This window comes from Rhinolophus hipposideros (genome assembly GCF_964194185.1).
Source record: "Rhinolophus hipposideros genome assembly, chromosome: 25".
Taxonomy (NCBI): domain Eukaryota; kingdom Metazoa; phylum Chordata; class Mammalia; order Chiroptera; family Rhinolophidae; genus Rhinolophus; species Rhinolophus hipposideros.
This window is the reverse complement of record NC_138071.1, coordinates 4,999,103-5,026,809: the sequence shown is the minus strand read 5'-3', so window position 1 is coordinate 5,026,809 and position 27,707 is coordinate 4,999,103. Positions and strand designations below refer to the sequence as shown.

Sequence of the window (27,707 nt, the reverse complement as noted above, 5' to 3'; positions counted from 1 at the left end):
ATTATCTTAGCAAAATAATTTATTCTGTGAGGTTAAACCACTAAAATTAAATGAAATTAAATAAAATGTCTGCCCCATCAAGGAGTTTTCCATACCCACCTCAAGACAGTCTTACAAATACAAAATACAAAGCAAAAATGAAATAAAACAAAAAATTCCTAGATATTGGTATTTAGACACCTTATGAAATATTGGTTACTATAAAATTCTAAAACTGGTCCTTTTAAATAATCCCTGTCAGAATTTCTACTTTGATATTTCTTCCATTAGAAATGAATACACAGTGGAATACTACTCAGCCATAAGAAAAGATGAAATACTGACATTTGCAACAACATGGATGGATCTTGAGATTATTAGGCTAAGTGAAATCAGTCAGACAGAAAAAGTGGAGAGCCACATGATTTCACTCATATGTGGGAAATAAAACTGAAAGCAACAAAGGAACAAGACAAACAAAGAAAGAAACAAAAACTCATAGACACAAACAATAGCTCAGTGGTTACCGGAGGGTGAAGGGGGTCAAATATATTGTGATGGAAGGAGAACTGACTCTGGGTGGTGAGCACACAATGGGATATATGGATGATGTATTATAGAATTGTACACTTGAAACACATGTAATTTTGCTAACCACTGTCACCCCAATAAATTTAATTTAAAAAAAAAAAGAAATGAATACCCACCCAGGTGTTTCATGAAGCAAAGTGGGTATGCCTAGAATAACCGAAAACAATAAACTTCATTCCTCCCTCCTCTTTCTTGCACTGGCTCCCACTGTCTCTTCCTCTCACCTCTAATTGATCTTGTCCTTCTTCTGCATTCATACCAGTCGCTGTATCTTAACAATGGACTTGCATTAAAAAATTGGTCTACTTAGAAACTATAACAGTTTCCAAAGTTCTGGCTATTTCTAACAGAAACTGGCTAATCATTAATTATGGGGAAGCAGACAGAGATCCCTAGGGTATATACCGTGTTTCCCCGAAAATAGGACCTAACCGGAAAATAAGCACCAGCATGATTTTCCAGGATGCTCATAATATAAAATAAGCCCTAATGTGTCTTTTGGAGCAAAGATTAATATAAGACCCGGTCTTGTTTTCGGGGAAATACGGTAGGGCTTATTTATATGAAAAATCATGCTAGTGCTTATTTTCTGGTTAGATCTTATTTGGGGGGAAACACAGTAGTTTTTTTATAATATGTAAGTTTCAAATTGCCTTTGAAAATAATAGTTTAGTACCCCAGATACACTGTTCATTTAACTATAAAAGGTGTAGGTTTTATTAATGAAAAATAATACCACTTGATTGGTTTTAAAAACACACACACAAAGATATAACTATATTTAATTAGTTTCATTTCTTAGGACAAAACTTCTAATTTTTGTATAGAATGATTTATAATTCCTTATAACAAATTGTCCAATTATGGCCACTGTTGAAGACTTGATTTTCACAAAACCTATCCCTTTAACACCACATAACTAAAGCTTATTTTCATTTTTCCACTTGACATTTGGCTGTTTTTAACCCAACAGAGGCATCTGACATTTTCATCTGCTAGAATTTAAGATGAAGATCGGGTATCAGATCTTTTTAGTTCAAAATGATTTTGTTTAACTAAAAAACATCATGCTTCCACTTTAGCCAAATAAATTAAAATAGCAAACTCAAACTACTGGTGGCATGATACTTCTCCCAAACACTAACAAATTCATATACTCAAAGACTAATAGCCTTTTTCCTTTTAGAGCATGAAATAATTAATACTTGGGAACTCAGTGGAAATTACTCAAAACCACTTTGCGTAGGCAAATTTAAATACATTAGAGGTTTTCTCATCATCCAATAAATTTACCATGAGATTAAAATAGCCAAAAAATCTGGATAGTCCTAGCTAAAGAAAATGTCAAAGTTCAGGCAAAGGAAAGAGAGGGAATCATTTGAACAGATTTTGACGATAAATCTCAAACCCCAGCAGCATAGCTCTACCACTCTGCTTTAGTTATTTTGACAAATGGCTCTGATGGCAAGGATTGATTTGAAACCAGAAGTCATCTCATCTCTATAAGGATTTTTTTTTGAAAACCCAGATAAGTAACATTCAAATGTCACAGTTATTTCATTAACTTAGATTTGCTGTTATCTTATAGTCAGATGCATTTTTCTCAATGAATTTTAGTAAAAATAAAACTTGGAAAAGGAGTTGTATCTAGCTCCCAAAGCCCAGTATAAAACTTGTAGGCTTCAAGAATGCACCCCAAAGGTGCAGCTCTGGGTCAAGGTCAGGGGCAAGTTCAGGTTGATGAGTCCTGTCTTCTCTTTCCACAGGTGTTTAACCAATGTTTGCTGCTTATCCATAAAATGGTAAACTTATTTATAAGCAATAACCACGTCAGTCAGCTCAATCACCTTTAGGAAGCACATGCTTGCTAAAGATCAGTCATTTTTATGTGTGAGTTAGTTACTCATGAGGCTCTAATTTTACCAAGAGAATTGTAGAAGTTCTTTTTCTTTCTCTAGATAAGTAAAGAGTAAAGAAAATGTAGTCAATGGATTTCAGAAGCTCTGGAAAAATCATTCTTTGGTGCTCAAGAAAAGACCACAAGCTAATTCTAAAAAATCTTCTGGAAGGACAGAATCTAAAATTACATGGGCATCCTAAATATAAATTAATTTTACATCATGCCTAATGATTTCAAACATTAAATAGAAAATCTATCTACCCATCTTATGAGATATTTTGAAATATAAACATATTAGGAATGTAAGCATATTTAAAAAATGTCTTCAAAAATATTTTCTTTTTATCTATATTCTTTAATGTTTAACAATTAGCATGCATAACTTTGGAAGTCAGGAAGAAGTTCTTTTTAAGATATACATACCTTCTATTGCTATCTATGAACATAAACTTTCTGGTCAAATATGTTCTAACTCCATGATTCTCATATAATATTCACTACCAATAATAATTCTCTATAATATCACTGTTTTTCTTTTTTGATATGGTTGTCTGAGGTAATACTTCATCTTAAAAATCACAAAGTCCCAGTCAACTGACTCCTACCACAAATCTGCTATTGAAAAAAAGCACTGAACTACATTGTGATTTTAAGAAGAAAAGACAACCCCTTGTTTTAACCTTGTCTCGATCATTTCTCAACCATGTGACCTTGAAAAGGCTCTTCATCAGATCTCTCAGCAGCAGCTCCTGTTCGAAATAATAACGACCATGACTACACCTCATTTTTATGGGGGCCAAATTCAATGTTGTCTATAAAACATTACAACTGTACGTCACTATATGTGTCTTCATATAAACTACTTGGCTTTGTTTTAAATTTCAGAGCACCAGAGTCTATTGTTATTGGGATTATAACTACAATAATAGCTAACAGTAGAGTATTACCACAGGCCTACAAAATTCTAATGGTTTCACATATATTATTTCATCTGATCTCCACAACAATTCAAGAAATAAGTTCTACAAGTATTAATATCTCTGTGTTACAGATGAGTAATTGAAGCTGAGGGAGCTTCAATAAGTTGTCCAGGGCATTTAGAATTAAAAACCCAGATTGTGATGCCAAACCTTACACTTACATCACATGTGTCATTCTAGGACTAATTAAAAAAACTAGCACACACAACAATAGAAAAAAACAGGTAATTTGGGATCATCAAAATTTAAATTTTTTATGCTTCAAAGGAGACAATGAAAGTGGAAAAATAATGCAAAGAATGGGAGAAAATTTCTGGAAATAATATATCTAATTTGTAGCTATAATATATAAAGGATTCTTATAACTCAATAATAAAAACACAAATAATCCAATTTAAAAATGGGCAAAGGATCGGAATAGGCATTTCTCCAAAGAAGAGGGTAAACAAACACCCAATAAGTACATGAAAGGATGTTCAACACCGTTAGCAATTAGGGAAATGCAAATCAAAACCACAATGAGATACAACTTCACACCCTCTAGGATGGTTTTAATAAAAAACACAGGTAATAAGAAGTGTTAACAAAGATGTGGAGAAATTGGAACCCTCTTACCCTGCTGGTGGGAATATAAAATGATGCAGCCACTTTGAAAAACAATCTGAAAGTTTTTCTAAACATTAACTACAAAGTTATCATATAACCCTGCAATTCCACTCCTTGGTACATGCCCAAGAGAAATGAAAATGAATTCCCACACAAAAACTTGTACACAAATGTTCATAGCCGCATTTTTATAATAGGCAAAAAGTTGAAACAACCCAAATATCTATCAAAAGCTGAATGGATATATGTATATTCCTACAAATGGAATGGTATTCAACGATTTAAAAAAATGATGTACATAGTCATGCTAGAACATGGATGAATTTTGAAAACATTATGCTCAGTGAAAGATGCCAGTCACAAAAGACCACATTGTTCCATTTTATATGAAATGTCAGAATAGGCAAATCTATAGAGACAGAAAGTAGATTAGTAGTTGCTAGGATGGAGGAGGGAGGAGGAAATGGGGAATGATTGCTTATGAGTATGGAGTTTCTTTTCTGAATGATAAAGTGCTATAAAATTGATTATAGTTATACATATCTGCGGCTATATTAAAAACCATTGAATTGTATACTTTCAATGGGTGAATTTTTTGGTACATGAATTCTATCTCAATAAGGCTGGTATTAAGAAAAACAACATACATAAATCAGCTGTCAGTGTCAATTTTGGAAAGTTTTCTCAAACATTGATTTTTCACTCTTAGAACACGTGAACTGCAAATTCTTATTATGTTGACTTTGCCACTCTAAGCCCTTTTCAGATATGTTAGCACTTAGGTACTTGCTGCAACTGATTAAGATTGCATAACCCATGAGAGAACCTAAGGATGGATGACATGCAACAGGAGTTGTGCCAATTGTTTATTTCCTGTCCCCCAGAAGCAACACACCCAATTGTGTACTCTACTTGGTGTGTACTCTACTATGAGTACAGAAAAAGTGGTAATGAGGATAATACTGTGAAGAAACTGAGGCATGGATACCACTGGCAAGGAAAGGCCACTTCTAACAGCTATACCCAATTCACTCACATGAGTTGGATTTCAGGGACTCAAGCAGTTTAGACACAAGAAGCAATTCTACAAAAAATCCCACCCATCTTGACAGATACCAGAAAAGAAACAAAGCATGCTGATTTCTAGCCCATGCCCATGTACTTCAGAAGAGCAGCCTCAGCATGTTGTTCCATGGTTTTAGTTTGATTTTTATTCCATCTGGGCATGAAGCCACTAATAGAAACCACATAATTGATTGTAGCTGGAACAACTGACTAGAAAGATAGGATGAATAACTGCCCTATAAAATTGCTGTATCCTGTATGAGTTAACTTTTAGGAGCACTTTACAAACCAAGGAAGACAAGTAATACCATTGCTCTCTAATTTCTGAGTTTTATTTCCATTGGCAGTAAGAAATATATTTGAAACCAAGAAAATAAGGAAGAGGGGAAATGGATTGGCTTTAAGATTTTACGGTGGAAAGGCCACTAGATTACTGGCTGGCATTTGCAAAAGTGTACAGAGAGAAACTTGTGTGACTGTCAGAGCCTCACCACTATTACTGTTATTTTAGACAATCACACACTAGAGAGCAGACCAGAGAGGCAGTTTCAAGCCCGCCCAATGGTAGCTGAGAGGGAAAGGAGAACACGTTCTGCCTCCTCCTCTCTAAGGTAGGAACAAAACATACTTCACCCGAAGTATGAGAATTATGAGGATATCTCCCATGATATATTTATTTAACTTTGCTGGGATTTGTTTTATAACGATCCCATTTATTTGATATTCCCCTTTTTCCAGAATTCTGAATCCCCTATTGCAGCTCTTTGTTCACCTGGTTTGTTCAGACACCATCACTGGGACCCAAAGGAAACACTCTCTATGGGCTTCCCTATCCTTTGGCAATGAAATACCCACATCTTTTCCGAGCCATGGTTTTCATTCCAGAATTAACTCAGTATCTGGAATCAAAGCGACCTGATTTTCCTAGCAGTGAAAAATGTTCCTTATAGTGTGGACATGACACTCCATTCGTGGAGACAGAAATCCTCCAAGGAGCGCTGGGTTGTGGAGTCAGGAATTTGTTTGGTACAAGCCGCCATAGACAAAGCACATGCTCAATTCTCATGACCTTCTACATTCAAATCACTTTATGATCCCTCACTTTGTGTACAAAACGTCTCACTCCTTATTAAATCCCAACATCTGCTTTTCCGCTGCTGCTCTGAGACAACTTTTCCTAAAGTTTAAAAAAAAGAAATGCAGTATAATCCCACACAACATTGTTGATTTGAGGATGTTTATTTGTTTATTTCGCTTGATAGATGGAATGATAATGGAGTTGGAGGAGATCTTAGAAACGTTTGAAGGTGGAGATGGTAGAGAACCAATACTCTAAGGATAACAATGACATACTGCATCAGGCAGACAAAGTTGATGATTTTTTAAAAAATTCAGTCGTGATAAAGCACATTTCTAGGGTTCTGCTTGGAGTCATCTAACCAGATAAATGATCCATAAAATCCAGAATTTTTCTCAGTCATCTCAACATTCTGTCCATTGTTAGTATTTCATCCTCTAAAAAACAAATCACAAATTATAGCATTAAAAGGGAAATTTAGTATCCTCTTTATTTCTTCCCGCTTTGGCAAGGGGAAGTGCATGTAGACACATTGTGTGACTCTGGATTTAAGTTTGAAATCCTGTTCCTGAGGTTGTGGAGCAATGCTAATGCTATTTTCCTTTTCCTGGAGACTTGTTATTACGGAGAAGGACACTGACAGTGAAGCTTCTAAGAGGTACAGTGGAGCAGAGCAGTGGCCTAATCCTCAGTCACCCCCCTGGGAATCCCAGAAAAAAGGAGTATGACAGAGACAGGGCAGGGAGACAGCCATTGGTTCAAGGCTGACCCTGGAAAAGACTCTGCTGCAAGAGCCTTATTGTAAATCCTCCTCACCTTCACTTAATCTCTACATGTGTTTTTTACATAAGTAACATATAGGTAAATAACAGTCCACAAAGTACTCTAAGTTGCTTTCTCCCCAACAGCAAAAGACACAATACTGATTGAATCATTCATTATCTGATCCTGATAGCAATGTAGGAGTTCAAAATGGTCACCTAATGAGATCAGGTCATTAAAAACAGAAATCGTAACTTAAATCATGATCCTTTGGTGAAAATCCTTTTTACAGGCATTTAAGAATTATTGTGACTTCAAAATGTCATGATCTCTTGCATTTGAGGAAAATGAACTTTAAAGGAAACTCCCAGCCAGATTCTCTTCCTTTTGAACTCTGCAGGAGCTCTCACTGGATGAAACCATTGATAATAAGGTGGTTCTTAATTTTGAATTTTGAATTCCAATAGAATTCTCCTTTTCCATCATTTGGTACCACATTTTTTGGTTTTGTACCAATACCAACTAAGTGCAGGTCAACGAAGAAAATGAAGAAAAATTAATAACTTCCTTGAAATAAAACCTGACTTCTATTTCCAAGAAACTCAAATGCATTGAAATAGTATCATATAAATTATGTATGTGTCTTTCTACAATCTAGGTTTAATTATCCTCCCACATGCTCCATTCTCTCCTGTATTGCTTCCACTTGAACTGTTACCACAAATTGCCTATTTACTTACCCGCCAATCCCCCTTGACTCCAAACACACTACACTATGAGCTCCTTAGAGATTTTTTTACTGCTGTATGTCTTGCACCTATCACAGAGCATAGCACATAACTGTCACTCAATTATTTTTTAAATTGTTAAATTAGTGTTACCACATTACACTTTGTTTGCTAGTTTATTCCCCTCTAAGACTAACTTCTTGAGGACGATGTAGGTGCAACATATATCTATGTCACCATTGTCTTGTGCAGTGTCTGGAACAGTGCAAAAACGGAATGAATTCACATGTTAACTAATTAATTACTCAAACGTTATATGTTTATAGCCCATGTGAGGACACTGATATGATTGCAAACATGTGTAGCTCAGCCATTACTCCTGGTCAAATATATGAAAAGCCAAAAAAAAACCAAAAACGTCAAAACATTTTTCAAAACTGTGGTAAATGCAAAGCAAATGTGAGGGTGCCTATCCTTGTTCAGGGACCGTTCCTGAACAACATCTATGTCCCTTTTCTGAGTCATACCTCAAAGCCTATCATCCTAACACTTCCAACCAAGATTATTTCATTCTTAGTGAAATGTTTTCATTTTTAACACCCATCACTACCAAAGCACTCTTCCTAATGCCCGGCCTTCGTTCTCTTGACTCAGTGGAGATGATTAACACTTTGGAAATCGGAAGTCATTCTTCAGTCTACCCGAGAACAAATGGTTCCTTTTATTTTCACCCAGTTCCGAGTCCTGGCATTCAACATCCTCTGCACTGTCTCCATGTTATTTATGTACCATTACAGACGAGGTACACACTGCTTCTAAAAGGCTTCAGAAATTAGTGTAACCTCTTACATGCATTGTACTTCACAGTTTCAAGTTGTTTCCATATCTCGTTTTGCTTCTGAAGATTGTTACTATTGTGAGTTGAATTGTGTGCCCCTTAAAGAAGAGATATTGGAATCTTCACCCAAGGACCTCAGAATGTGACCTTATTTGCTAATAAGGTCTTTACAGAAGTGATGAAGTTAACATGACTACATTCGACTAGGTACTAACCCAATGTGACTGTTGTACTTATTTAAAAAAAAAAAAAAAAAGGAAATTTGGACACAGAGACACACACAGGGAGAATGTGAAGATGGAGGCGGAGATGAACCTGAGGCCTCTTCAAGCCAAAGAACACCCGAGACTGCCCGCAAATCACCAGAAGCGGGAGGACAGGCATGGCATGGACGGTTTCTCATAGCCCAGAAGAAACCAGACCTGCTGACACCTGGGTCTGGGACTTCAAAACCGAGGCAATAAATTCCTGTTATTTCAGTCATCCAGTTCGTGTTAGGGCAACACTAGCAAACGAATACAATGGTTGTAAGCAACAGGGAAACTCCATGTTAGGGCTATGCCCACAGAGGGACAATGGACAAAGGTGATGTTCTGACGATTTAAAACAAGTCTGAAAGTTGGAGATGAAAGCCAGTGGCAAAGCAAAGGCTGGAGATGTAGAATGGCTGGGGCATTTGTGGGAGTGTGGTCTCAAGTGTGAGAAGCTCAAGGAAGATGAGGCTTAAATGTAGAAAAGACAGGTACTTTCTTAGAGCTTGAAGTAAAGATGAAAAAGTATAATTATAATAATTATGTTGATGACAGTATTTACCATTTATTAAAGAGCTACTCTATGTCTGGCACTGTCAACAGTCAATTAATGCAAGGAAAGTGCTTACAGAGTACGATGGTTAATTTTGTATGTCATCTTAGAGGGTGTTGGTTTTGGACGAGATTTACATTTAAATCAGTGAAATCTGGGTAAAGCAGATTGCCCTCCATAATGAGTGAGCCTCATCCAATCAGTTGAAGGCTTGAGCAGAACAAAAAGGCTGGCCTCCTAAGCAATCGAGAATTCTCCAGCAGAATTCTCCTTAAAAATCAACCTGGAGCACTAGCTCTCCTGGGTCTCCAGCCTACCAGCCCACCCTGCAGATTTCAGACTTCAGTAAGTCAAATCCATATATGTGTGTGTGTGTGTGTGTGTGTGTGTGTGTGTGTGTGTGTGTATGTATAACCACTTTGAGATGGTAACCACTTTGAGAACCTCTTGTAATTGCAGAAGTCAAGTGTGACTTGTATTCATCTTTTGTTATAGGTATATATCAAGTATTATAATATTAATAGATTTTTCCTTTCTTAAAATGTGTATACATTTTTTGGTGCTCTCTCTCTCTCTATGTATGTATATACACACATATACATATACATATATGTGTACATACACTTATATATACATATACACTCTATACACATATAGATATACGTATATACATACGTATATATATACATATATACGTATATATATACACACACACACCGTGTTTCTCTGAAAATAAGACTGGGTCTTATATTAATTTTTGATCCAAAAGATGAATTACAGCTTATGTTCATGGACTGTCATTTTTGAAAAATCATGCTAGGGCTTATTTGCTAGTTAGGTCTTATTTTGGGGGAAACACAATATGTATACACATATTAACAGATAAGATACGGATATAGATACAGATACAAAATAGATATAGATATAAATTGTATACAGCAATATAGATACATAAATATGGATACAGATAGATATAGATGTAGATGATATAGATATAGATATCTCCTGTTGGTTTTGTTGCCCTGGGGAACCCTAAAACATATCTTAAACACTCAATGAATGTTTGATATCATAATGATGCTGAGCCATGTTAAGATGAGGATAACTCATGCTGATCAGCACAATATCAGAGAAGGAGGTTAAGCAAATTGCTCAGATTATTTTCTGAGAATATAGAATGGGTTAAGTGAGGAACTCAAGGAAAGCTCAAGAACAATCAATACGGGGTGTAAAACTAGTTCAGTGGTTTTCAAATGGGACGCCAACAGTTAGTATTCCCTAGAGATACTTCAAGGATCTAATTTGAAATATGTACATTTTAAATGTTGTACTATTTTAAAAATGTACTATTTTAAAAATAGGAATTTAAAACATCGTACATTTGCAAATGTGTTATAAGAAAATTTTAGCACAATGGATTCATCCAAACATTACCTTGGACTGCCAGGTTAATTAATTTAGCTTACACTGGTATCACTTTGTACATATTTAAATACATTGCAATCAGTAACTGATTATTTCTGCACTACATAAGTGAGCATGTTACTACAGACACACGTGAGCCAAGATCAGTTAACAGCCCACCATATCTCTGGCATACCTGCTCGCACAAGGATTCATCCAAGCATAACAGAATTGTGCAATCCCCAGAAAACAAGCCACGTGTAATATTATCATGGTTTTACAATACTGTACCATGCTTGCTCAATAATCAGCTGACCTTGATTAGAAGACTCACCATCAGCTTAATAATAGCCTTTCCAAAAAGAAATGCTACATTAAATATATACAGATTTAAGGAAATTTTCAATATTTACACAATTTCTTCTTTGGTATCAAAGTTAAAGTTTTCTTCTAAGCCTTTTTCACATTCGGGTCAAAAATGTTCTTTTGAATCGCTCTTGGCTATTCACAAGTATGAGTAGGGTTACAGTGACAAGCTGTATTCTTAATACCTTCACCCGCAGGACAGGCAATATAATTTCTTTTGTTTTTAATTTTTTTAATTTTTTTCCAGTTACAGTTGACATTCAACATTATTTTATATTAGTTTCAGGTGCACAGCACAGTGGTTAGAGATTTACATAACTTATTCAGTAATCACCCCAATCAGTCTAGTACCCACCTGGCACTATACATACTTATTACCATATTATTGACTATATTCTCTATGCTGTACTGTACATCCCCTTGACTATCTTGTAACTACCAATTTGTATTTCTTAGTCTCCTCACCTTTTTTACCCAGCACCTAAACACCCCTCCTCTGTGGCAACCATCAGTTTGTTCTCTGTATCTATGAGACTGTTTCTCCATTTAGTTCTTTAGAGTCCACACATATGTGAGATCATATGGTATTTGTCTTCTCTGTTGACTTATTTCACTTAGCATAATATCCCCTAAGTCCATCCATGTCGTCACAAATGATAAGATTTCATTCTGTTTTACGCCAGAGTGATACTCCATTGTGTAAATTGTACCACAATTTCTTTACCAAATCGTCTATCGATGGGCACATAGGTTGCTTCCATATCTTGGCTATTGTAAATAATGCTACAGTGAACATAGAGATGTACATATCTTTTTGAATTAGTGTTTCGGATTTCCTCAGATGAACACCCAGGAGTGGCACTGTTGGGTCATAAGGTAGTGCTATTTTTAATTTTATGAGGAACCTCTTTAGTGCTTTCCACAGCGGCTCAGGCACTCGAGTTCCAAAGATAGTGAAGTGCTGAGCTTGAGCAACTTCCACTTTAATTAAAGTGCTTGGTATGCCAGACAAACTTCAGACTAAATAGGAACCATTTCTTTCAAAACTAGAACACAGAGTAATCTTTCTCAAGAAATTTCAAGCAAGAAACTAAATTTAAGTTAAAAGTCAACTTTGAGGGGTGCAACCGATGTAAACAATTCACCTGAGTTTCCAGGAATATATGCTTTCTATGTATTGCTAAATCCCAAGTTACAATGTATTCCTGGGTCTGATAGCTGACAAGTTTCTTTTGACATCAATTATAAGACACATCTCAATTTTAGAAACGTAACATTGTGAAAAACACAAGCATGTAGGACCAAGAAAATTATATACCATTATAATTATATACATGATATACATGGTATATAATCATTTCAGCCCTTACTTTGGGGCAGGAGGCTAACTATATGTTTATAGAAGGGTTTTGTCTTCCATTGTCACTTTTATTTGTATATATAACAGTTCTGTGAAAGATTTCATTTGGAAGTTAGGATTCACTGATAAAAGCACAGTTTTTAAGAAAATTGTGACAACCACTGCACTAGGAAAATCTAAGACTTATATACCCCAAATGTCAACCGTGAAGTTCAACCATCTGCCAGGTGACTCGGCCTCTTCCTCCAACCTCAAGAAAGAGAGTAAGAGTAAACCTAGATGATACAAATGATGAACAACTAAGGATCAGTGATCTCCAAGCGACACCAAGGAGGGTGGGTGGTGGTAAGAGGAGCAGTGAAGTGACTGAACCTGGAAAGTCGCTGAGAGGGTGAAGTTGGGAGGTAAGAAGAGTACATGTAAAAACTTAACAGAAAACCTGGCTCAGAAGGTGTGAGAAAACAATGAAGGATGAAGGCTGGTACATGATAGAACAAATCAGGGTAAGAAGTGCAGTCCAGGTCAAGTTCTGTGCAACTGAGCTGTTTCCATGTGACAATGTTAGGCTACCGGCTTGCTTTTGGCTGATCACATCTTTTGCTCTTCAGCTAGACAGTTAGAATTTTAAAGACCCCATTTAAAGACCTGAGACAACACTTCCCCGTAGCCCATCCTGAACCACAAAGTAGCTTGTCACAGGAACATGTGCAAATTAGTAATGGGAGGAGATATTCATGACACTTTCAAGAAGAACTGAGTCTAATATCTCATTTAAATAATATTTATAATGCTTGTATCAAAAATAATAAGTTTGAGAGAGAAGAAAATTAATAAAGTCTATGTACAAAGTGAAGTGAATTTATATAATTGGCCAATTCCATTGTAGGTTTTTGGATACTGTGAGGAACTGGTTAAGAATGGAGTTATGGATTTAGACAAATCTAAGTTCACATCCTAACTTCACGGTAATTAGCTGTGTGACCTCGTATAAACTCTTTAATCTTTCTAAATCTCATATATCTTTTATGTAGGATCTATCTAGAATTCTTTGAAGAATTCACTGAGATAATATGTATAACCTCTGGCAAATGGACAGTGCTTAGGAAATGATAGAAGGTAGTGGAAGACGAACCTACAGATTTCAAGAACTACTTAAGAGGAAATTTTGGATTCTGTAGTAAGTTGAACTATACCTATGTTTCTATTGTTAATTTACTGAAAAAATGCAAATTTTCAAAAATTTTTTCCTTGGACCCTAAGGTTAAAAGAAGGATGTTAGGAGAAAAAAGATTAAGGGAGCTGGGAGAAGATGAAATCACCTCCATATCCCACATTTATGAGTACGTGGTAGAATCCTGTTTTTTGTTCTCAAATCTGTCATTTTCTAAGTTGTTATTGAGAATGAGACACACTAGTTGGGACACTGAAAGCCATTTTCTTTTTACGACTGACCTGATGATTATCAGATTTTAATAGGCAAAAAGAAATCACCTGAAATGGAAAGGAAAACAGAAAAAAACAAGATTGTGGTTGCCCTCTCCCAGAGATTCTGATTTAGTAGGGTATGCAGTGGGATCTAGGAATCTGCATATTTCATGTGATATATAATTATTATTAAATTAAGATATATATATAATAAAATGATTTAATTAGTAAATTAAGTTATTTTAATTCAGACACCTATATTCTAATATTTTTGTAGAGCAGGTGGTTGGAAGACCACAAGTTGAGACACACATCTCTAAAGCTTAGAATATTGCTAATTATGAAGTAAGAGCTCCTATTTGTAAGAGTATCAGTATTTATCTAAAGAATAGTTAGATTTCTCTTTCAACAGAATTACTAAACTTTGATCAAATTTTCATTAACAGCAGATTTTTTGGCTCATTGTTTTTAATAATAACTTCACGTGTCTACCCATCCCAGAATTTGACTCTGCTCTGCAGTAAGAGCGGCTGGAGTGACAGAGTGTGACTCAGGAAACGTAAGAATTATGTCTCTACCCTTGACAGTAGCAAAACAATTGAGTCAGCAAAACACTGGATGATTTCGAAAAAGCTGTCAAGTTACCACGTTGACATCTCAATGGATCCAAAGATTGCATTCCAGGATTGAATCCAATATACATTTCTAAATGTAATGATCTTGCTTACATTTCATAGAACATATTTTTTAATTTTTTAAATGTATTCTTTTAAATACATGAAATAATTTTTGCTATCAAGGAATTACATTGTTGACTTTGGGAAAGTTTATTTTATTATGTAAGATGACTTACTCATTTGATTTTGTAAACTGAGGGGAAGCAGAGTTTGCCACTCCAAAATATGCCTCTATGGCATATCGATTATTTTAAGCTTGTTAATTATTAAAACAAAAGTCTCAGGAAAAACTTTTGACTTTCCCCTTTACTGCCTAACAGAATTTAGATACGGGGTGGCCGGTTGGCTCAGTTGATTAGAGCGCAGTGCTCATAACACCAAGGTCACTGGTTTGATTCCCACATGGGCCAGTGAGCTGCGCCCTCCACAACTAGATTGAAAACAACAACTTGACTTGGAGCTGATGGGTCCTGGAAAAACACACTGCTCCCCAATATTCCCCAATAAAATAATAATAATAATAATAATAATAATAATAATAATAATAAAACAATAATAATAAAAAGAATTTAGAGACAGCATCTGCTCCAGGAAGGGAGCTATCATCATAGATAACTATAGTTTAATATAAGCTAGTGTGTGATAGGGAGAAACCTAGCAAGGTCCATTTGATCTAAGACCCCTCTGTATCCCATTTTTAAAGATGGCCCAGCACACATTTGTTTACCAAACATTTGCTTTTGTATCTCCACGTGAATTGCCCTCCTGCCCTTTGAAGTCCCCAACCACAACAGACCCCTTCTCCTTAGCTCAAGATGGCATATCAGCTTCAATTACCCAATATGTCATAGAGTCTCACATTGTTACAGAACCCCCATATGTTCACATGTATTAATTTTGGTTATTTTCTCCTATTAATCTGGCTTATGTTAATTTGATCATTAGTGAAACCAGAAGAATGTCTAAGGGTAAGAGGAAAATTCTTTTTTCACCCCCATGAAATCAATAAAAAATTTAGGTCCCATTTATTAAATGAAGTAAGAGGGAAAAACACTCTAGATTTGCTCAATAAAGAGAAAAATTGCATCATTAAAATTAACATGAAAATTCCATTAAAGAAGAATAATTAGAATGTATAATAAGTTTTGATATGTGTTCTAAGTCTTCAAACTGCTATATCCCTAGAACATATCAGGGACTCAATATTTACACTAAATAAATGCATGCATGAGTAAATGAATAAAAATCACATTTCTGTTTCAATGTTATTACTTTTACATTAATGAACTCATTTTATAGTGGTTGTCTTTCTAGCTAATAAAATTTTACTGCATAAAAACTTAGCTCTGATATTACTGGGATGGCTACCTCTGAGCTTTAATTTCATCAGTTTTATAAACTCTCAATACAATGAATAAAATTTTTTGAATTTCACTGTAGTTATGAGTTGTAGTCTCTGAATTAATTGATTTATGTAAATACCTAATGTCGACTGTATTAAGGATTTGGTCCAAGTAAGTTCCACAATCAAATTAATCTATGGGACATTAATTTGCTTTGTGCACTTCTGTTCATAGTGTATATATACAAGCTACACATTGACATTTATAGATAGACTAGACTAACCCTATTAGGTAACAGGTGAAAGGGGGTAGAAAACAGGCTAATGCAAATTTTTAGAAGCCAACCCTGACTTTGAGTTGAAAAGTAGAAGTTCTTTTGGTAATAAGTAGTTGGTCAGCCTATTTATTACTTCATTGAAAAAATGTATGCTGAGGTCCAAAATAAAAACAAATTAAAAATTCCTTTTTAAAAACACTAAATTGTGATACCTATATTTAGGAAGAAATTTTGGAAACCATCATTTTAATAATCTGGCTTAAAATTAAACTGTCAGGTAACCTGAAATTTACATGAAGTTTGAATGGAAAAATATTTCAGGGGGGAAAGGCTGTCTATAGCAAAGTTGGTTATCATTGATCTCAAGAAAAATAAGCTGGAATTTTCCTAGAAAGTCCCAAGAACTACACAAGAAAGCAAAAAAAACCCACCAGATTTTCCCGTTTTATGTTATACTTTAGAACACATGGTAAATCAACTAATATATTTATTCAAAATTAGGCATTTTATTTTTAGGATAGCAAATGGAAAGATTTTTAAATTCCATATTTGTTAGTAAACTTTTACATTTCCATGAAAAACTAAATTTTAGAGGCATACTCACAAAATGAATTAGTCAAGTTTTATTCAATTCAACATGTATGTTTTAAGACCCTACTATGCACCAGGCACTCTGACAAGTCATGGATACCAAAAAATGGATAAACTAGAGCCTTTGCCTTGAAAGATGCATCAAAAAATTCATATGCAAAAAAGCAGTCAAGAAGAAATGGTCAATAGATTCCGATAAGGCAAAAATATTCTGAGAAATTTAATGGCTGTTAAGCTACTACAGTATTTTCTTCATCTTCTGAAAAATCCATGTGCATGTGTGTGTTTCGCTTCCTTTAAAAATTACTCAGTCACTGAACACAATAAAGTTAATTATATATGAGCCTTGAAAAGTTTTTCTAGATATTTATTTTAAACTAAGAATTTTATAGCTGTGTATTTTAAAGCTTATCACAATACAATTTTATTAAAGAGCATATTTTGTGATGTGTGAAAATTACATGAAATTCATATTTTAGTGCCCATAAATAAGTTTTATTAGAACAAAACCATGCCCGTTTGTTTGCATATTGTCTATGGCTCCTTTCCCACATGGAGAGACCAGGTGGCCTATAACATTGAAAATATTTACTATCTAACCTTTTACAGAAACAGTTTACTGTTTAGTTACTAACCCCTGATCTAAAGTCTTAGGGTTGAAAAAGGAGATTTTGGTTGAAAAATTAAAGCTTTGTTGTTGTTGCTTTGCCTTCCAGAGTTCATAGAGATGTTTAAAATAAATAAAATGTGCAAACAGAGCTTCCTATATAGTTTCCCCAGTCTGCTCCCTCTAGAGCTGGGGTCATTAATCCCAGCCAGCAGGGACTTCATTTTCTTGTTGCTCATAACCAACACTAGGGTCCAAGGTCTGGGCCTAGAATCTCCCCCAAATACAGCTGTCAGCACTGCTAAGGTTATGCCTATTAAGCTTAATTTCACATCCTGGTTTGACTGGTACCAGATGAAATTCTTGGACCCCTTTCTGAAGTTAAGAACTTCATGACGCATTTGGTGGTGGGTGTGAAGTTGGGTAGAAGGGGCTGCACCTTTGTAGGCAGTGCTATAGAATGAAAGTGTTCTGTGTTTTAATCAACTCGGTATTCACAGAAGACAATATACATAATATTTTTTCAACACAAAAAAAATATTTCATTATAGTAGGGGTGCTCTTATTCACTCCGTCACTGCAGACAAAATCTGAAGCCCCATACCTACTTCCTGAACATCTATGATCCTAGAAATCAGTTGCGTAAAAACCACAGTTTAAAGGAGTGAAGTCTTAGTGGGGTGGGGGCACTTCAGAAATCAGTTGGTTGGTTTAAAAGGGAGGGTAAAAAGAGGGTTCTAAGTAGAATTTCTAAGTAGAATTTAACCAGTGCTATTCCTAAATACAGCTACTTGTTCCAGACACACTCTCAGAAGACTCTGTACCACAATTTAGCCAAACCAGTACGCACTTTAAATTCTTCCCTAGATGCACCCTGGAGTTGACTGAACAGTATGAGGGAAGTACTTACAATTGTGACTGTCACCTCACATTTTAATATCTCTTACCTAAGCCTAAGCTCTAGATTGTTTTCATATATTTTTTCAAATAACTATATTATGTGCCTTTGAGCCACACATGTGATTTCCTTTTTTATTTTAAAGAGAAGCAGAGGGTCTTCATAGGCCTTTTACCCCCACTGCAAGCCTTCTCCAAATGATATCCTCACTCGGAAAGCTTCACCACACCCACCCTGGTGCCAAGCAAGCAAAAGTAGACATTGTCCTTGATTCCTCTGTCCTTCACCTTCCATATCTAATTGCCAAACCTGTCCATTTTACCTCCTCAATGTCTTTCAAATCCGTCTTTGTTTCCATCCCCACTGCCATTCTTCCATTCATTTCACCATTTCTTTTGCAAAACTGCAACAGCTTTGAACTGGTCCGGTCACTCCCTTGCTGGAAATCCACGGCTTTTCACTTCCAATATGATAAAGCCCAAACAAAGCTCGTGAAACCCCTTATGACCTGGCCCTTGCTAGAGTGTCAGACCAATCTCCCCCAAATCTCAGTCACACATCTTACATTCTAGTCACAGAGAACGTCTCTGAAATCTTTACTGGTGCCGAGCTCACGATTACTGTCAGTCCTCACACAGTGGGCTGTTTCTGTCTTTAAATGTTTCTTAACCCATCCCCACCTTGTTTGTCTGGATAATCTCCTTTCATTTCTCCGGCAAGCCTTACTTAATCAGCCTTAAATTGGATGAGATTCCCCGTGCAGTGTTCCTATAGGCCCCTGAAACTCTGGGTTTCAGAGAATGCATTCCATGAAGGCAGCACCAATTTTTTTCCTGCCCACTTCAACCTTCTTAATGCCTCGCGTGGAATACAGAAGGTGGTAAATAAATGAATTTGGACATCCTCCAAGCTGCCCTGAATCATGACCTACAAAGGAAGTAATGCTCTGACTCAGCTCCTCGAAGCAGCTTCTGGGAGAATTCCCTGATTACATCAGAGTAAAATCCAGTTTCAGGGCTGAGAATCCTAACAATAAGGGCTTAGCAGAAATCTTCAAACCGTGTCTTTACTCCATGAGCAAGGAATTGGTAAACAGTCTTTCCCTCTATGGGGAAGGCCTAGCTATGAAGGGACAGAAAAAAGAACACTGATGGAATAATTGCTCTAAGTATTTAAAAATCTGTCCACAGTCCCGCTTTCTGTGAATCCTTTAAATCAGAAAGACGCTGCATTACAAGACTGTGAATATCATCAGTCTATATGATAACCTCTAGGGGTGATCACCATGGAATTATCATCACCACAAAGAAGTGTGTATTGAACCATTATCTGCAGTGGTCTTGACATGGTCGGAATACTACACAAGTCACAGAAGGCCCTGACACCCGCGGCTTTACACTTTGAACAGTCACCGATGTTCACAGACGGTAATTGACCAATGGAGCTAACACGACAAGCCTGGCAACCTGGATACAGCTGTGAAAATAAATCTTGCAGAGCTCTGTAAGAATATACGCACTCCCTACATCAAGCCAGCTAATTGAATTTTGACAGGTTTCTTGCTAAAAGAAGCCTCAGCTCTTTGCTGACACAAAGCTCCATAGTAAAGCCACTTTGTAAGGCTAATTTCGCTCTCAAACAACCACAAGGTAAATTCTTAGGTGCTGAGGAGAGGAAGCGTGTGGAAGAGTGATGTTTTGCTCTGTGATAATAAATTCACCTTCTTGCAGGGTACCCAGACAATCAGACCTCTGTCCTAATCTCTTTTCCCCTCTGGACATCATTGCATTGCAGGAACTGGTGCCAGGGCAGTGCCCTCCACAGAAGTGTCAGGAAACAGTGGAATCAAAATTGCTGCTGAGTCAGAGGTGTTTTTAAATTTTGACAAACAACATTCAGCAACATGCTAAGTGGCTAACACCCTTCCCTGGTGGTTTTGCAATCCTATACTTACCCTGTAGCTCTATCACACTGAAATTACAGGTTCCTGTGAAATGACACTAACAATAATAATACATTTTAGAATGGTGCCATTTAAACAACTTCCAACATTTATGCATTGAATATTATCATACCAAGTCCTACCTTCTCCCTACACAAAAATGGAAAACTGGAAAACCATGATTTCCCTAGTGTATCAATTGGCTCTGAGGGATATTTTGATGGCCACATCAAACATAAAATATTGATGAAGCAATTAAGAAAAATAGACTCCGCTTCTCTCTTTACCAAGAAATTGAATTTTAAAGCTATGCCATATGCTATTCGTTGTAAGTATATAGGAATATTCTTAGAGAGTCAACTAATAATTGAACTAGCTTATAAAAGCTATTGGAATATACTTCAAAATCAAGGAAGCACTTTTTTAAGTAGCGTAATTAACTAAAATTATATACATACATATTTTATATTTCAAAATATATGTATACAATTACAATTTTAGTCTTATCATACAAAGGAACTACTTTTACAAGTAGAACTGTTAGAGTTAAATCCATCAAAATTGACATATCTGAAGTTGAAAAATCTGCATTGTATCGTAGCAAAACATGACCAGCAAAAGGTGGATGGATAGAAAGGAAGATTAAGGAACTGGTATAGGGAGGTAATACCAGTTCCCTAAATTCCTGAACATTTATCAGTGTTCAAGAAACACTGTTCAAGATAGAAGGGCCCTTGTCCCAAAGATGGTCTCCTCCAATTCGTACAGAAAACAAGGCCAAAAGAGTGCATGGAAACCCTAATCTGCCCTCATGGAATTTTCTCGTTGACTAGATAGACTCATGGTATTCGAGCAGCCGTGGCAGCTGTACGTCTCACTAAGAACTATGCATCTCATAGTGGCCTTTTGTTTTATGCATCTATTACTTTTGATTAGGATAGTCTCAGCCTTGTCTGAGAGACAATTCTGTGTATTGGTTAGAACAGGACTAGACCTTTATTTAATTGGCCAACTGGTCTACCTTGGTGACATTTCTATGAATACCCTCAACAAACAGGGAAAAATGTTTATGACTGTCATAATTTTAGATTTCCTCATGCCTTGCAAACATGTAAATGAAATGCAAATATAAATCACTGTGATGAATTTGGCATAATTTATATAACCAAGTAAGTGTAGTCCTCTTCAAAATTGTCATCTTTATGGGTATTTCATTATATGCTTATTACAATTATGTTCCTGTGGCTCAAAGCATTTAATGTTTCTCTTAATTAGGAAATGTCTTTAAAAGTTGCAGTACATTTTTTTGAATGATAACACCTAAACTTAAGTAGCATTTGGCTGTTAACAAAGCAATTATGATAAACAAAATCTTTATACTTTCAGGGTGCATATACTTTCAGAGATACAGTCAAATGGCATTTACAAGCAAGTCCAAGTGACCAGTCTTGGTAATATGACTTTTAATCTAAAGCAAGCTATTATAAAATAATGGCTAGAAAATAATGAACTACTATATACTTATGAGAAGAAATGTATGTACAGTTTTTAAAGGTAATCCATAACAAGAATCCAAAAATACTTTGATCAAAAGCAGAATATTTAGAGTTTGGTTTTCATTGGTAGCTATTTTGGCCTACCACACCCATTCTGATGTATAAATTCTAGCATATTTGTTTAAAAATCTCTCATTACTTTGTGTCTAATAATTTACAAAAGTATATTAAATTACCTTATTAACCTGAGATTTACAATATGCTATTCTTAGCTGAATTTTCACCTTAGAGCCTAACATCATTTACTCTTTGATTTTACTTGAGACTTATCTGTGGAGTTTTTCGGCGGCCCTATGTCCAGTCTTGTACAAAATCTGTGGCATTGCATACTTGGATTTTGTGAGGCTCTAACAATTCCTCAAATATAAATCTAGACTTTTGGTAGGGATGCCATGACGAAAATTCAAGCTGTGCCATCTGACACATGGTTTGACACACAATCTGACAACTAAACAGAATATGGGAACTTCAGGACATGAGAGAAGAGGCTGAAAACAAGCTGAATAACTACCTTATCAGAAAATGTCAATTTGGAAAATTGCTCAAAAATGAAAACCAATCTCTGCGGGTAAATATTTGTAAATCAATCCCATTGGCATATGAATCATAAATTCTATGCAAATAAATCACCTCTAGTTAAAAACATCTTCCTATTTTTTAAAAGGTTTAAGTTAATGTACTTGTTTTCTATGATATTCATAAACCACTGGAATTTTTGTGTGAAATTCTCTTTTAGATTATGTTTATAAATGTATATATTAGCATTGTGACACTTGCGACATCCTTCAAATTTTGTACTTGACATGAAACTTATGTAAAATTAAGAAAGTACTTAAATTTCCCCAAAATTTTATTAGCTTTTCCAACAACGAAACCTTAACAATGAAAGAGATATTTAATATAACCTATAACCCAGATCAGAACAGCTATACTCTTTTATGACTCTGAAACTGAAGGGACCATATTCAGAAAGTTAAATTCTAAGTCACTTAACAACATGTGATATAGATATGTGACTTCTTTCTTATATATCTGGAAAGGCCATGTTAAACGACATTTTACCTACGTTACATTCTCATCCAGGCCCATTCATTGAATATAGAGACTAATAGTCATAAAATTATTTTCAACAAAGATGAATTGAGTATATTACATAAACAAGGCACATGGTGTTGTAAAGAATGCATAAAATACGATAATTGATGGTGATGATGACGATGATGATGATGATATAATAGCAGCAGCTAACATTTATGGGCTAAACACTTCACATGCATATTTTCTCAACAGATTAACCCCTATGACAGGTCCGACTAGTCTCCAAGTTTTAAAGGTCAAGTCACACAAACAGAGATGTTAAGGGACTTGCCTCAGGTCACACAGCCACTAAGTAGCAGATCCGGGATTTGAATCAAAACAAGGTGAATCCAAAGCATAACACCATTGACCACTAAAGCACAAAATAAATTCCATACCCTTTCAGAATTACAACCCGGAAGGAAGTTTACAATTACTGGTACTTTAGGTGACTGTCAGTTCCTATAAATAGTAGGAACTTAACTTTTTAAAATACACCTATTCTTAGAGCAATTTATTATGAAATAGTTTGGAGAACAGGAATAAGTATGCTCTTAACAAACTTAGTAGCCATCATGATACTTTTTTTTTTTAATATCTAAATCAACCTGAGAGCATTTTTAAACTACACTAAAAGTTATAATGTGATCTGTTGGGGGGAAAAACTGATAAATCAACAATGATTTCATTTAAATAAACAATGAGCTAAGGTAAAGTTCCTCAGTACTGAGAAGTAGCCATGGAAATTCATTTGTCTAAAGACTGCATTTTTAGATTGATTGTTTGAGGAACATTTAGTTTCCTCAAAGTGCTCTACAAAAAAGTCTACAATGAATGCCAACAGGCATTCTGATTTTGTAAGTAGTAGGAAAATACATCAACATATCATCCAAGTTTTATACGTGGAGTAACAAAAGGTGCTGAAAACATCAATAAGAGGTAATTCCAAAGAGTAAAGTCCTTCTCTGCCATCCACAGGGAGGAGCTCTCCCTCAGTGAGCAATGGTCTCTCCTTAGTACCTGAGTTCCAGGCTCACAGCACATGCAGGGAACAACAAAACATAGAAAGACCTGAAAGCTCAGTGCCTTCACACACACACACACACACACACACACACACACACACACACACGAGCGTATTTATAAGATATTTGGCTTTTCTGATACCTAAATATGTTGATTCAATGGATAATTATGAGTCAAGTAATAGCCCATAAGAGAGCTGTACCTATTCATTCATACAAGTATAACAGGAACAAAGCAGATAGAGTATCCAAAGAACACTTCAAATATGAAATGCTGCATTTAATTACACTTTGCCTAAGATTCTGAACTTAGACTCTATTTTTAAAACTCTCATTAGATGAAGTGTGCAAGCTTTTATGGCTCATCACATGCAAAATAGCATAAGTACAATATATTTGATGTCAGTTGGATGTAACTTCAGTATCTATGGACATGGCTTCACGTGTCCATGGTAATTCTGAGGCCCCTTTTAAAATTTACAGCTTGTGGAACTGGATTTTTTTTTTTAAAGATAGGTATTGCAAGGAATTTGCTTTCATTCTTAAAAGAAAGAATCATGGAATTACAGCATATACTTGTTAGACTTAGTATCGTAACAATAAAAACTTAATTTAAGCACATAGTACCCACTTCACTTCTCTCCCCTAAAAAAGTTCAAAAGTTCAAAATTCAACAAATGTTTTCTGAGCACCTACTACAGGCAGGCATGGCACTGGCAATATGTATGCCAAGAAGATATCTAAGTTTCCAACCTATGAAGGTGAGAAAACAAAGGACTAAACTGAAGCATTTTTATTAACAAGTTTGTAATTCATACATTTCTTAGAAAAATTTAAGACAACAATTGCACAATAGCACATTTGGGTCTTGAGAGCACGACTTTCAGTTGTGGTTAAGACTTCAATGTTAAGGCTCTCTATTCAAACAATTAATTGGCTTCCCAGTTTATTCTTTCATCCCTTCTTAATGTTTTCGATTTTATTCCACAAAATCCATGTTCACTTCCATAACAATGAATGCTAGCGCATCTTTTTAAAAACTATCCCTCTTTCCCCAAAACCCAGTTCACACACAGGCCCTCCTCTTTCTTGGGCACGTGTCCTTCCAAAGCTCAGATGGACACCCTCTCACCTGAAAAAAAGTTTGGAGACGACGCTGGCCTTTTCCAGAGGCGACCTCTGCATGGTCTCTGGGGACGCCGGGGTCCCTGCCGGGGCAGGCTGCGCCGGAGCTCCTAACGCTAAGCGCCCCACTCCCTCGCTGCCTGCCGCTGGCCCCTTTTTCTTGGACGTGCTGTGATGTCACTTGCTCGAATCCCCCCACAGCCCCGATCTCACACACCTCCCCTTTCCTCTAGCTCTTTCCCCGCCTCCACTGCCCAGGTTAAAAGCCGGGCACTGCCTGGCCCGGCCCCACATTTGCAGCCGCGGCTTTCTCCACCCCCCGCACACGCCCGCCCGCCCGCACCCCGACCGCTCCTTCCTCCCGGCCTCCCACCCCGCCTCGCCGCCCCGCGCCTCCCTCTGGGATCCGACCTCCCGCCTCTCGCCCGCGCGCGCGCGCTCCTCGCAGCCCCGCGTCTCCGCCTGCGGCCCGGGACGCAGGTGCGGGAAGAGTGGCGGCCGCTGTCCCCGTCCCGCGGGCGCCGCTCGGGCAGCAGGAGCCCCCGCAGGAGCCCCCGCAGGAGCCGAAGCGGCCCCCGCCCCCAGCCCCGTCCGCCAGGACCCTCCCACGCCCGACGCGGGCTCGCCGCCGCCCGCTGCCCCGCGCGGTCCTCCTCCGCCCTTCCCCGAGGTCCCCGCGGGATTCCCGAGACGTTTGCCAGGTGCATTTTGAAAGAGGAAGGAGAATCTCTGTCTCCTGGATCCAAATGCAGCCGTCGGGGCCGGCAGGTTCCGCGGCGGTGCCTGCGGAGCTCGCCTTCGCCCCCGTGCGGGGGAGAGCGGGGGACGCGCTGCTGGCTTCAGGCGGAGGTGAGCTGCTGGCGGGCAGGACCCTCGGTGACGTGCTGGGGGGGGAGGGGCTGCGACCAGGAAAGGGGTGATCCCTGTGTCCGTCACCCCCAACCCGGGGTCTGTCCGTCGTCCGCAGTGTGTCAGTCGGGCTTGCGTCCGTAAGGAAGCTATTGTGTGTGCCAGCGAATACGATGGCATGTGGACAGTGTGCAAACTGACACGCCCTCCTATAGATTCCCTAGTCTCGCTCGGCAACACGTCTCGACCAACGCGCTGAAAAGAATGCGAACGGTCTTGGAAGCGAAGGTGGCGCGTCAGCTCGGACCGGACTCCAACGCCATCTTCGCCTCACTCTCCGAAGGCGCCTCCGCGTCCCCAGGTGCGGGCGCCTCCGCGTCCCCCAGGCTCTGCTGCGGACACCGTGTGCCGGCAAATGCCCGAATCTTCTTGTGTAAAGAGCAAGGACACGCTGAGTTTAAATTGGAAAGTTCAAATGACAGTAAGAAGTTTGGTCTGATTACTTTATTGCTTCTACATCTAAGGCAACATGTAGAAGTTACCTTATTGTTAACCTGTGGTTACCCAAATACGGTACAAATAAAAGTGCGTCTCGTAATAATAGACAAGAACATGTATTTAAATTGATGCGTTCAGCAGGTTTTTATAGCTCCACTTTGCATTTCAATGCCACTCTTTTTCTATCTTAAAGTGGGTGTCATAAACATTTAAATTTTATCCTAAATTTTAATACTAGAGAAAACAGGAGCAAAGAGATAAACCAAATTCCGTGAAACCACATACCAGGAAAGAACTTAAATCTTTCTGACTCACGATCCTTCCCTTAAATCCTGTCCCGGTGTTTTCCTCTCTCCAGTATGACATACAAATCAGAATCCTGTCTGCATTATTGACTTTTCCCAGGTATGTGATTGAACTTCCCCACCCCCACCCTGTTGTTTGCTTTGTAACTGCTAGTATGACCCATCAAATATAATTCACTTTGAAATGAGTTAGTAATCAGTTCCTCTTTGCTACCAAAGAGCAAGTGACAATAAAGGGATTGAGAATCCATTCCAAGAAAGATCATAGAAGCTGACCAGGTGATTTAGTTCAAAGAGACCCTCAATATTTGTCAATTGATCTCCTTCCTCTGGAAAGAATAAATGAAATAGTAATTATTTCTTGAGTTCTTAGTACTTGCCAGGCACCATCCCATGTAAGCCTTAAAACTACATAAGTAGGTGTTTTTCTCACCAGTTTTCAGATGAGGAAAAAGACAAGAAAAGTTAACTAACTGCCTGTAATAGTAGAGCCAAGATTCTAATTCCAAACCATCACTTACGTCTATCTGTAATGTTACTTGTAATCCAATCCTCCCTCGTGTCTATATACTGTCAGACACCATCCCAGCATTTCCCTGCACATTATTTCATGAAATCATAACTGCTAGACCTGTTCTAGAATGAGACAAGAAAGCAGAAATCTACAAACCAAGTAGCTACTTGGGTTATTTTTAATAAATAACATTTAATTTTAATATTGCATTTTAGGTGTGTATACGTAAAAGACCTCAGATTTTTATCATAAAAGATTACACTCCAAATTTGTACTTAGCATAAGTAAGACTTCATAATTATTTAGAATGTTAACACTGTCAGGAGACATGAACAAATAAACTAATTGACATGATACTCAAGATATGCATGTCGGTACAATTCTCATGTGGAATGTAGACTTTGCACCAGGAAAGTGTTCAAATATGGCTGAAAGTCATGACTGAAATCCTAACTGTGGCTTTGAGATGTCGGGAACAGGAAAGAGATCGATGAGCCAAAGGAGAGTAGAAGGTGGTAGTAAGAAACAGCGAAGCTC

The 27,707-nt window shown here is 37.2% G+C and overlaps 2 protein-coding genes across 3 annotated transcripts in view; one reads left to right on the top strand and one right to left on the bottom strand.

Annotated features, from left to right (window-relative positions):
• CFTR (CF transmembrane conductance regulator) overlaps window positions 1-25,350 on the bottom strand; it is a 203,313-nt gene extending 177,963 nt beyond the window's left edge. The window contains exon 1 of one of the 2 annotated variants that reach the window (XM_081038789.1): window positions 25,012-25,350. In XM_081038789.1, the coding sequence (XP_080894915.1) occupies window positions 25,012-25,064 (53 nt within the window). In that variant the 5' untranslated portion in view covers window positions 25,065-25,350. The remainder of the gene's footprint in view (window positions 1-25,011) is intronic. The other variant, XM_081038790.1, reaches the window with a different exon arrangement.
• Window positions 25,351-25,749: 399 nt separating this feature from the next.
• LOC308492835 (uncharacterized protein) lies at window positions 25,750-26,480 on the top strand (the record flags this gene model as incomplete). Its single annotated transcript, XM_081038300.1, has 2 exons — window positions 25,750-25,853; window positions 26,069-26,480. Exon 2 carries the CDS (start codon window positions 26,118-26,120, stop codon window positions 26,478-26,480), a length of 363 nt encoding a protein of 120 aa, XP_080894426.1. The 5' UTR covers window positions 25,750-25,853; window positions 26,069-26,117.
• Window positions 26,481-27,707: the final 1,227 nt, after the last annotated feature.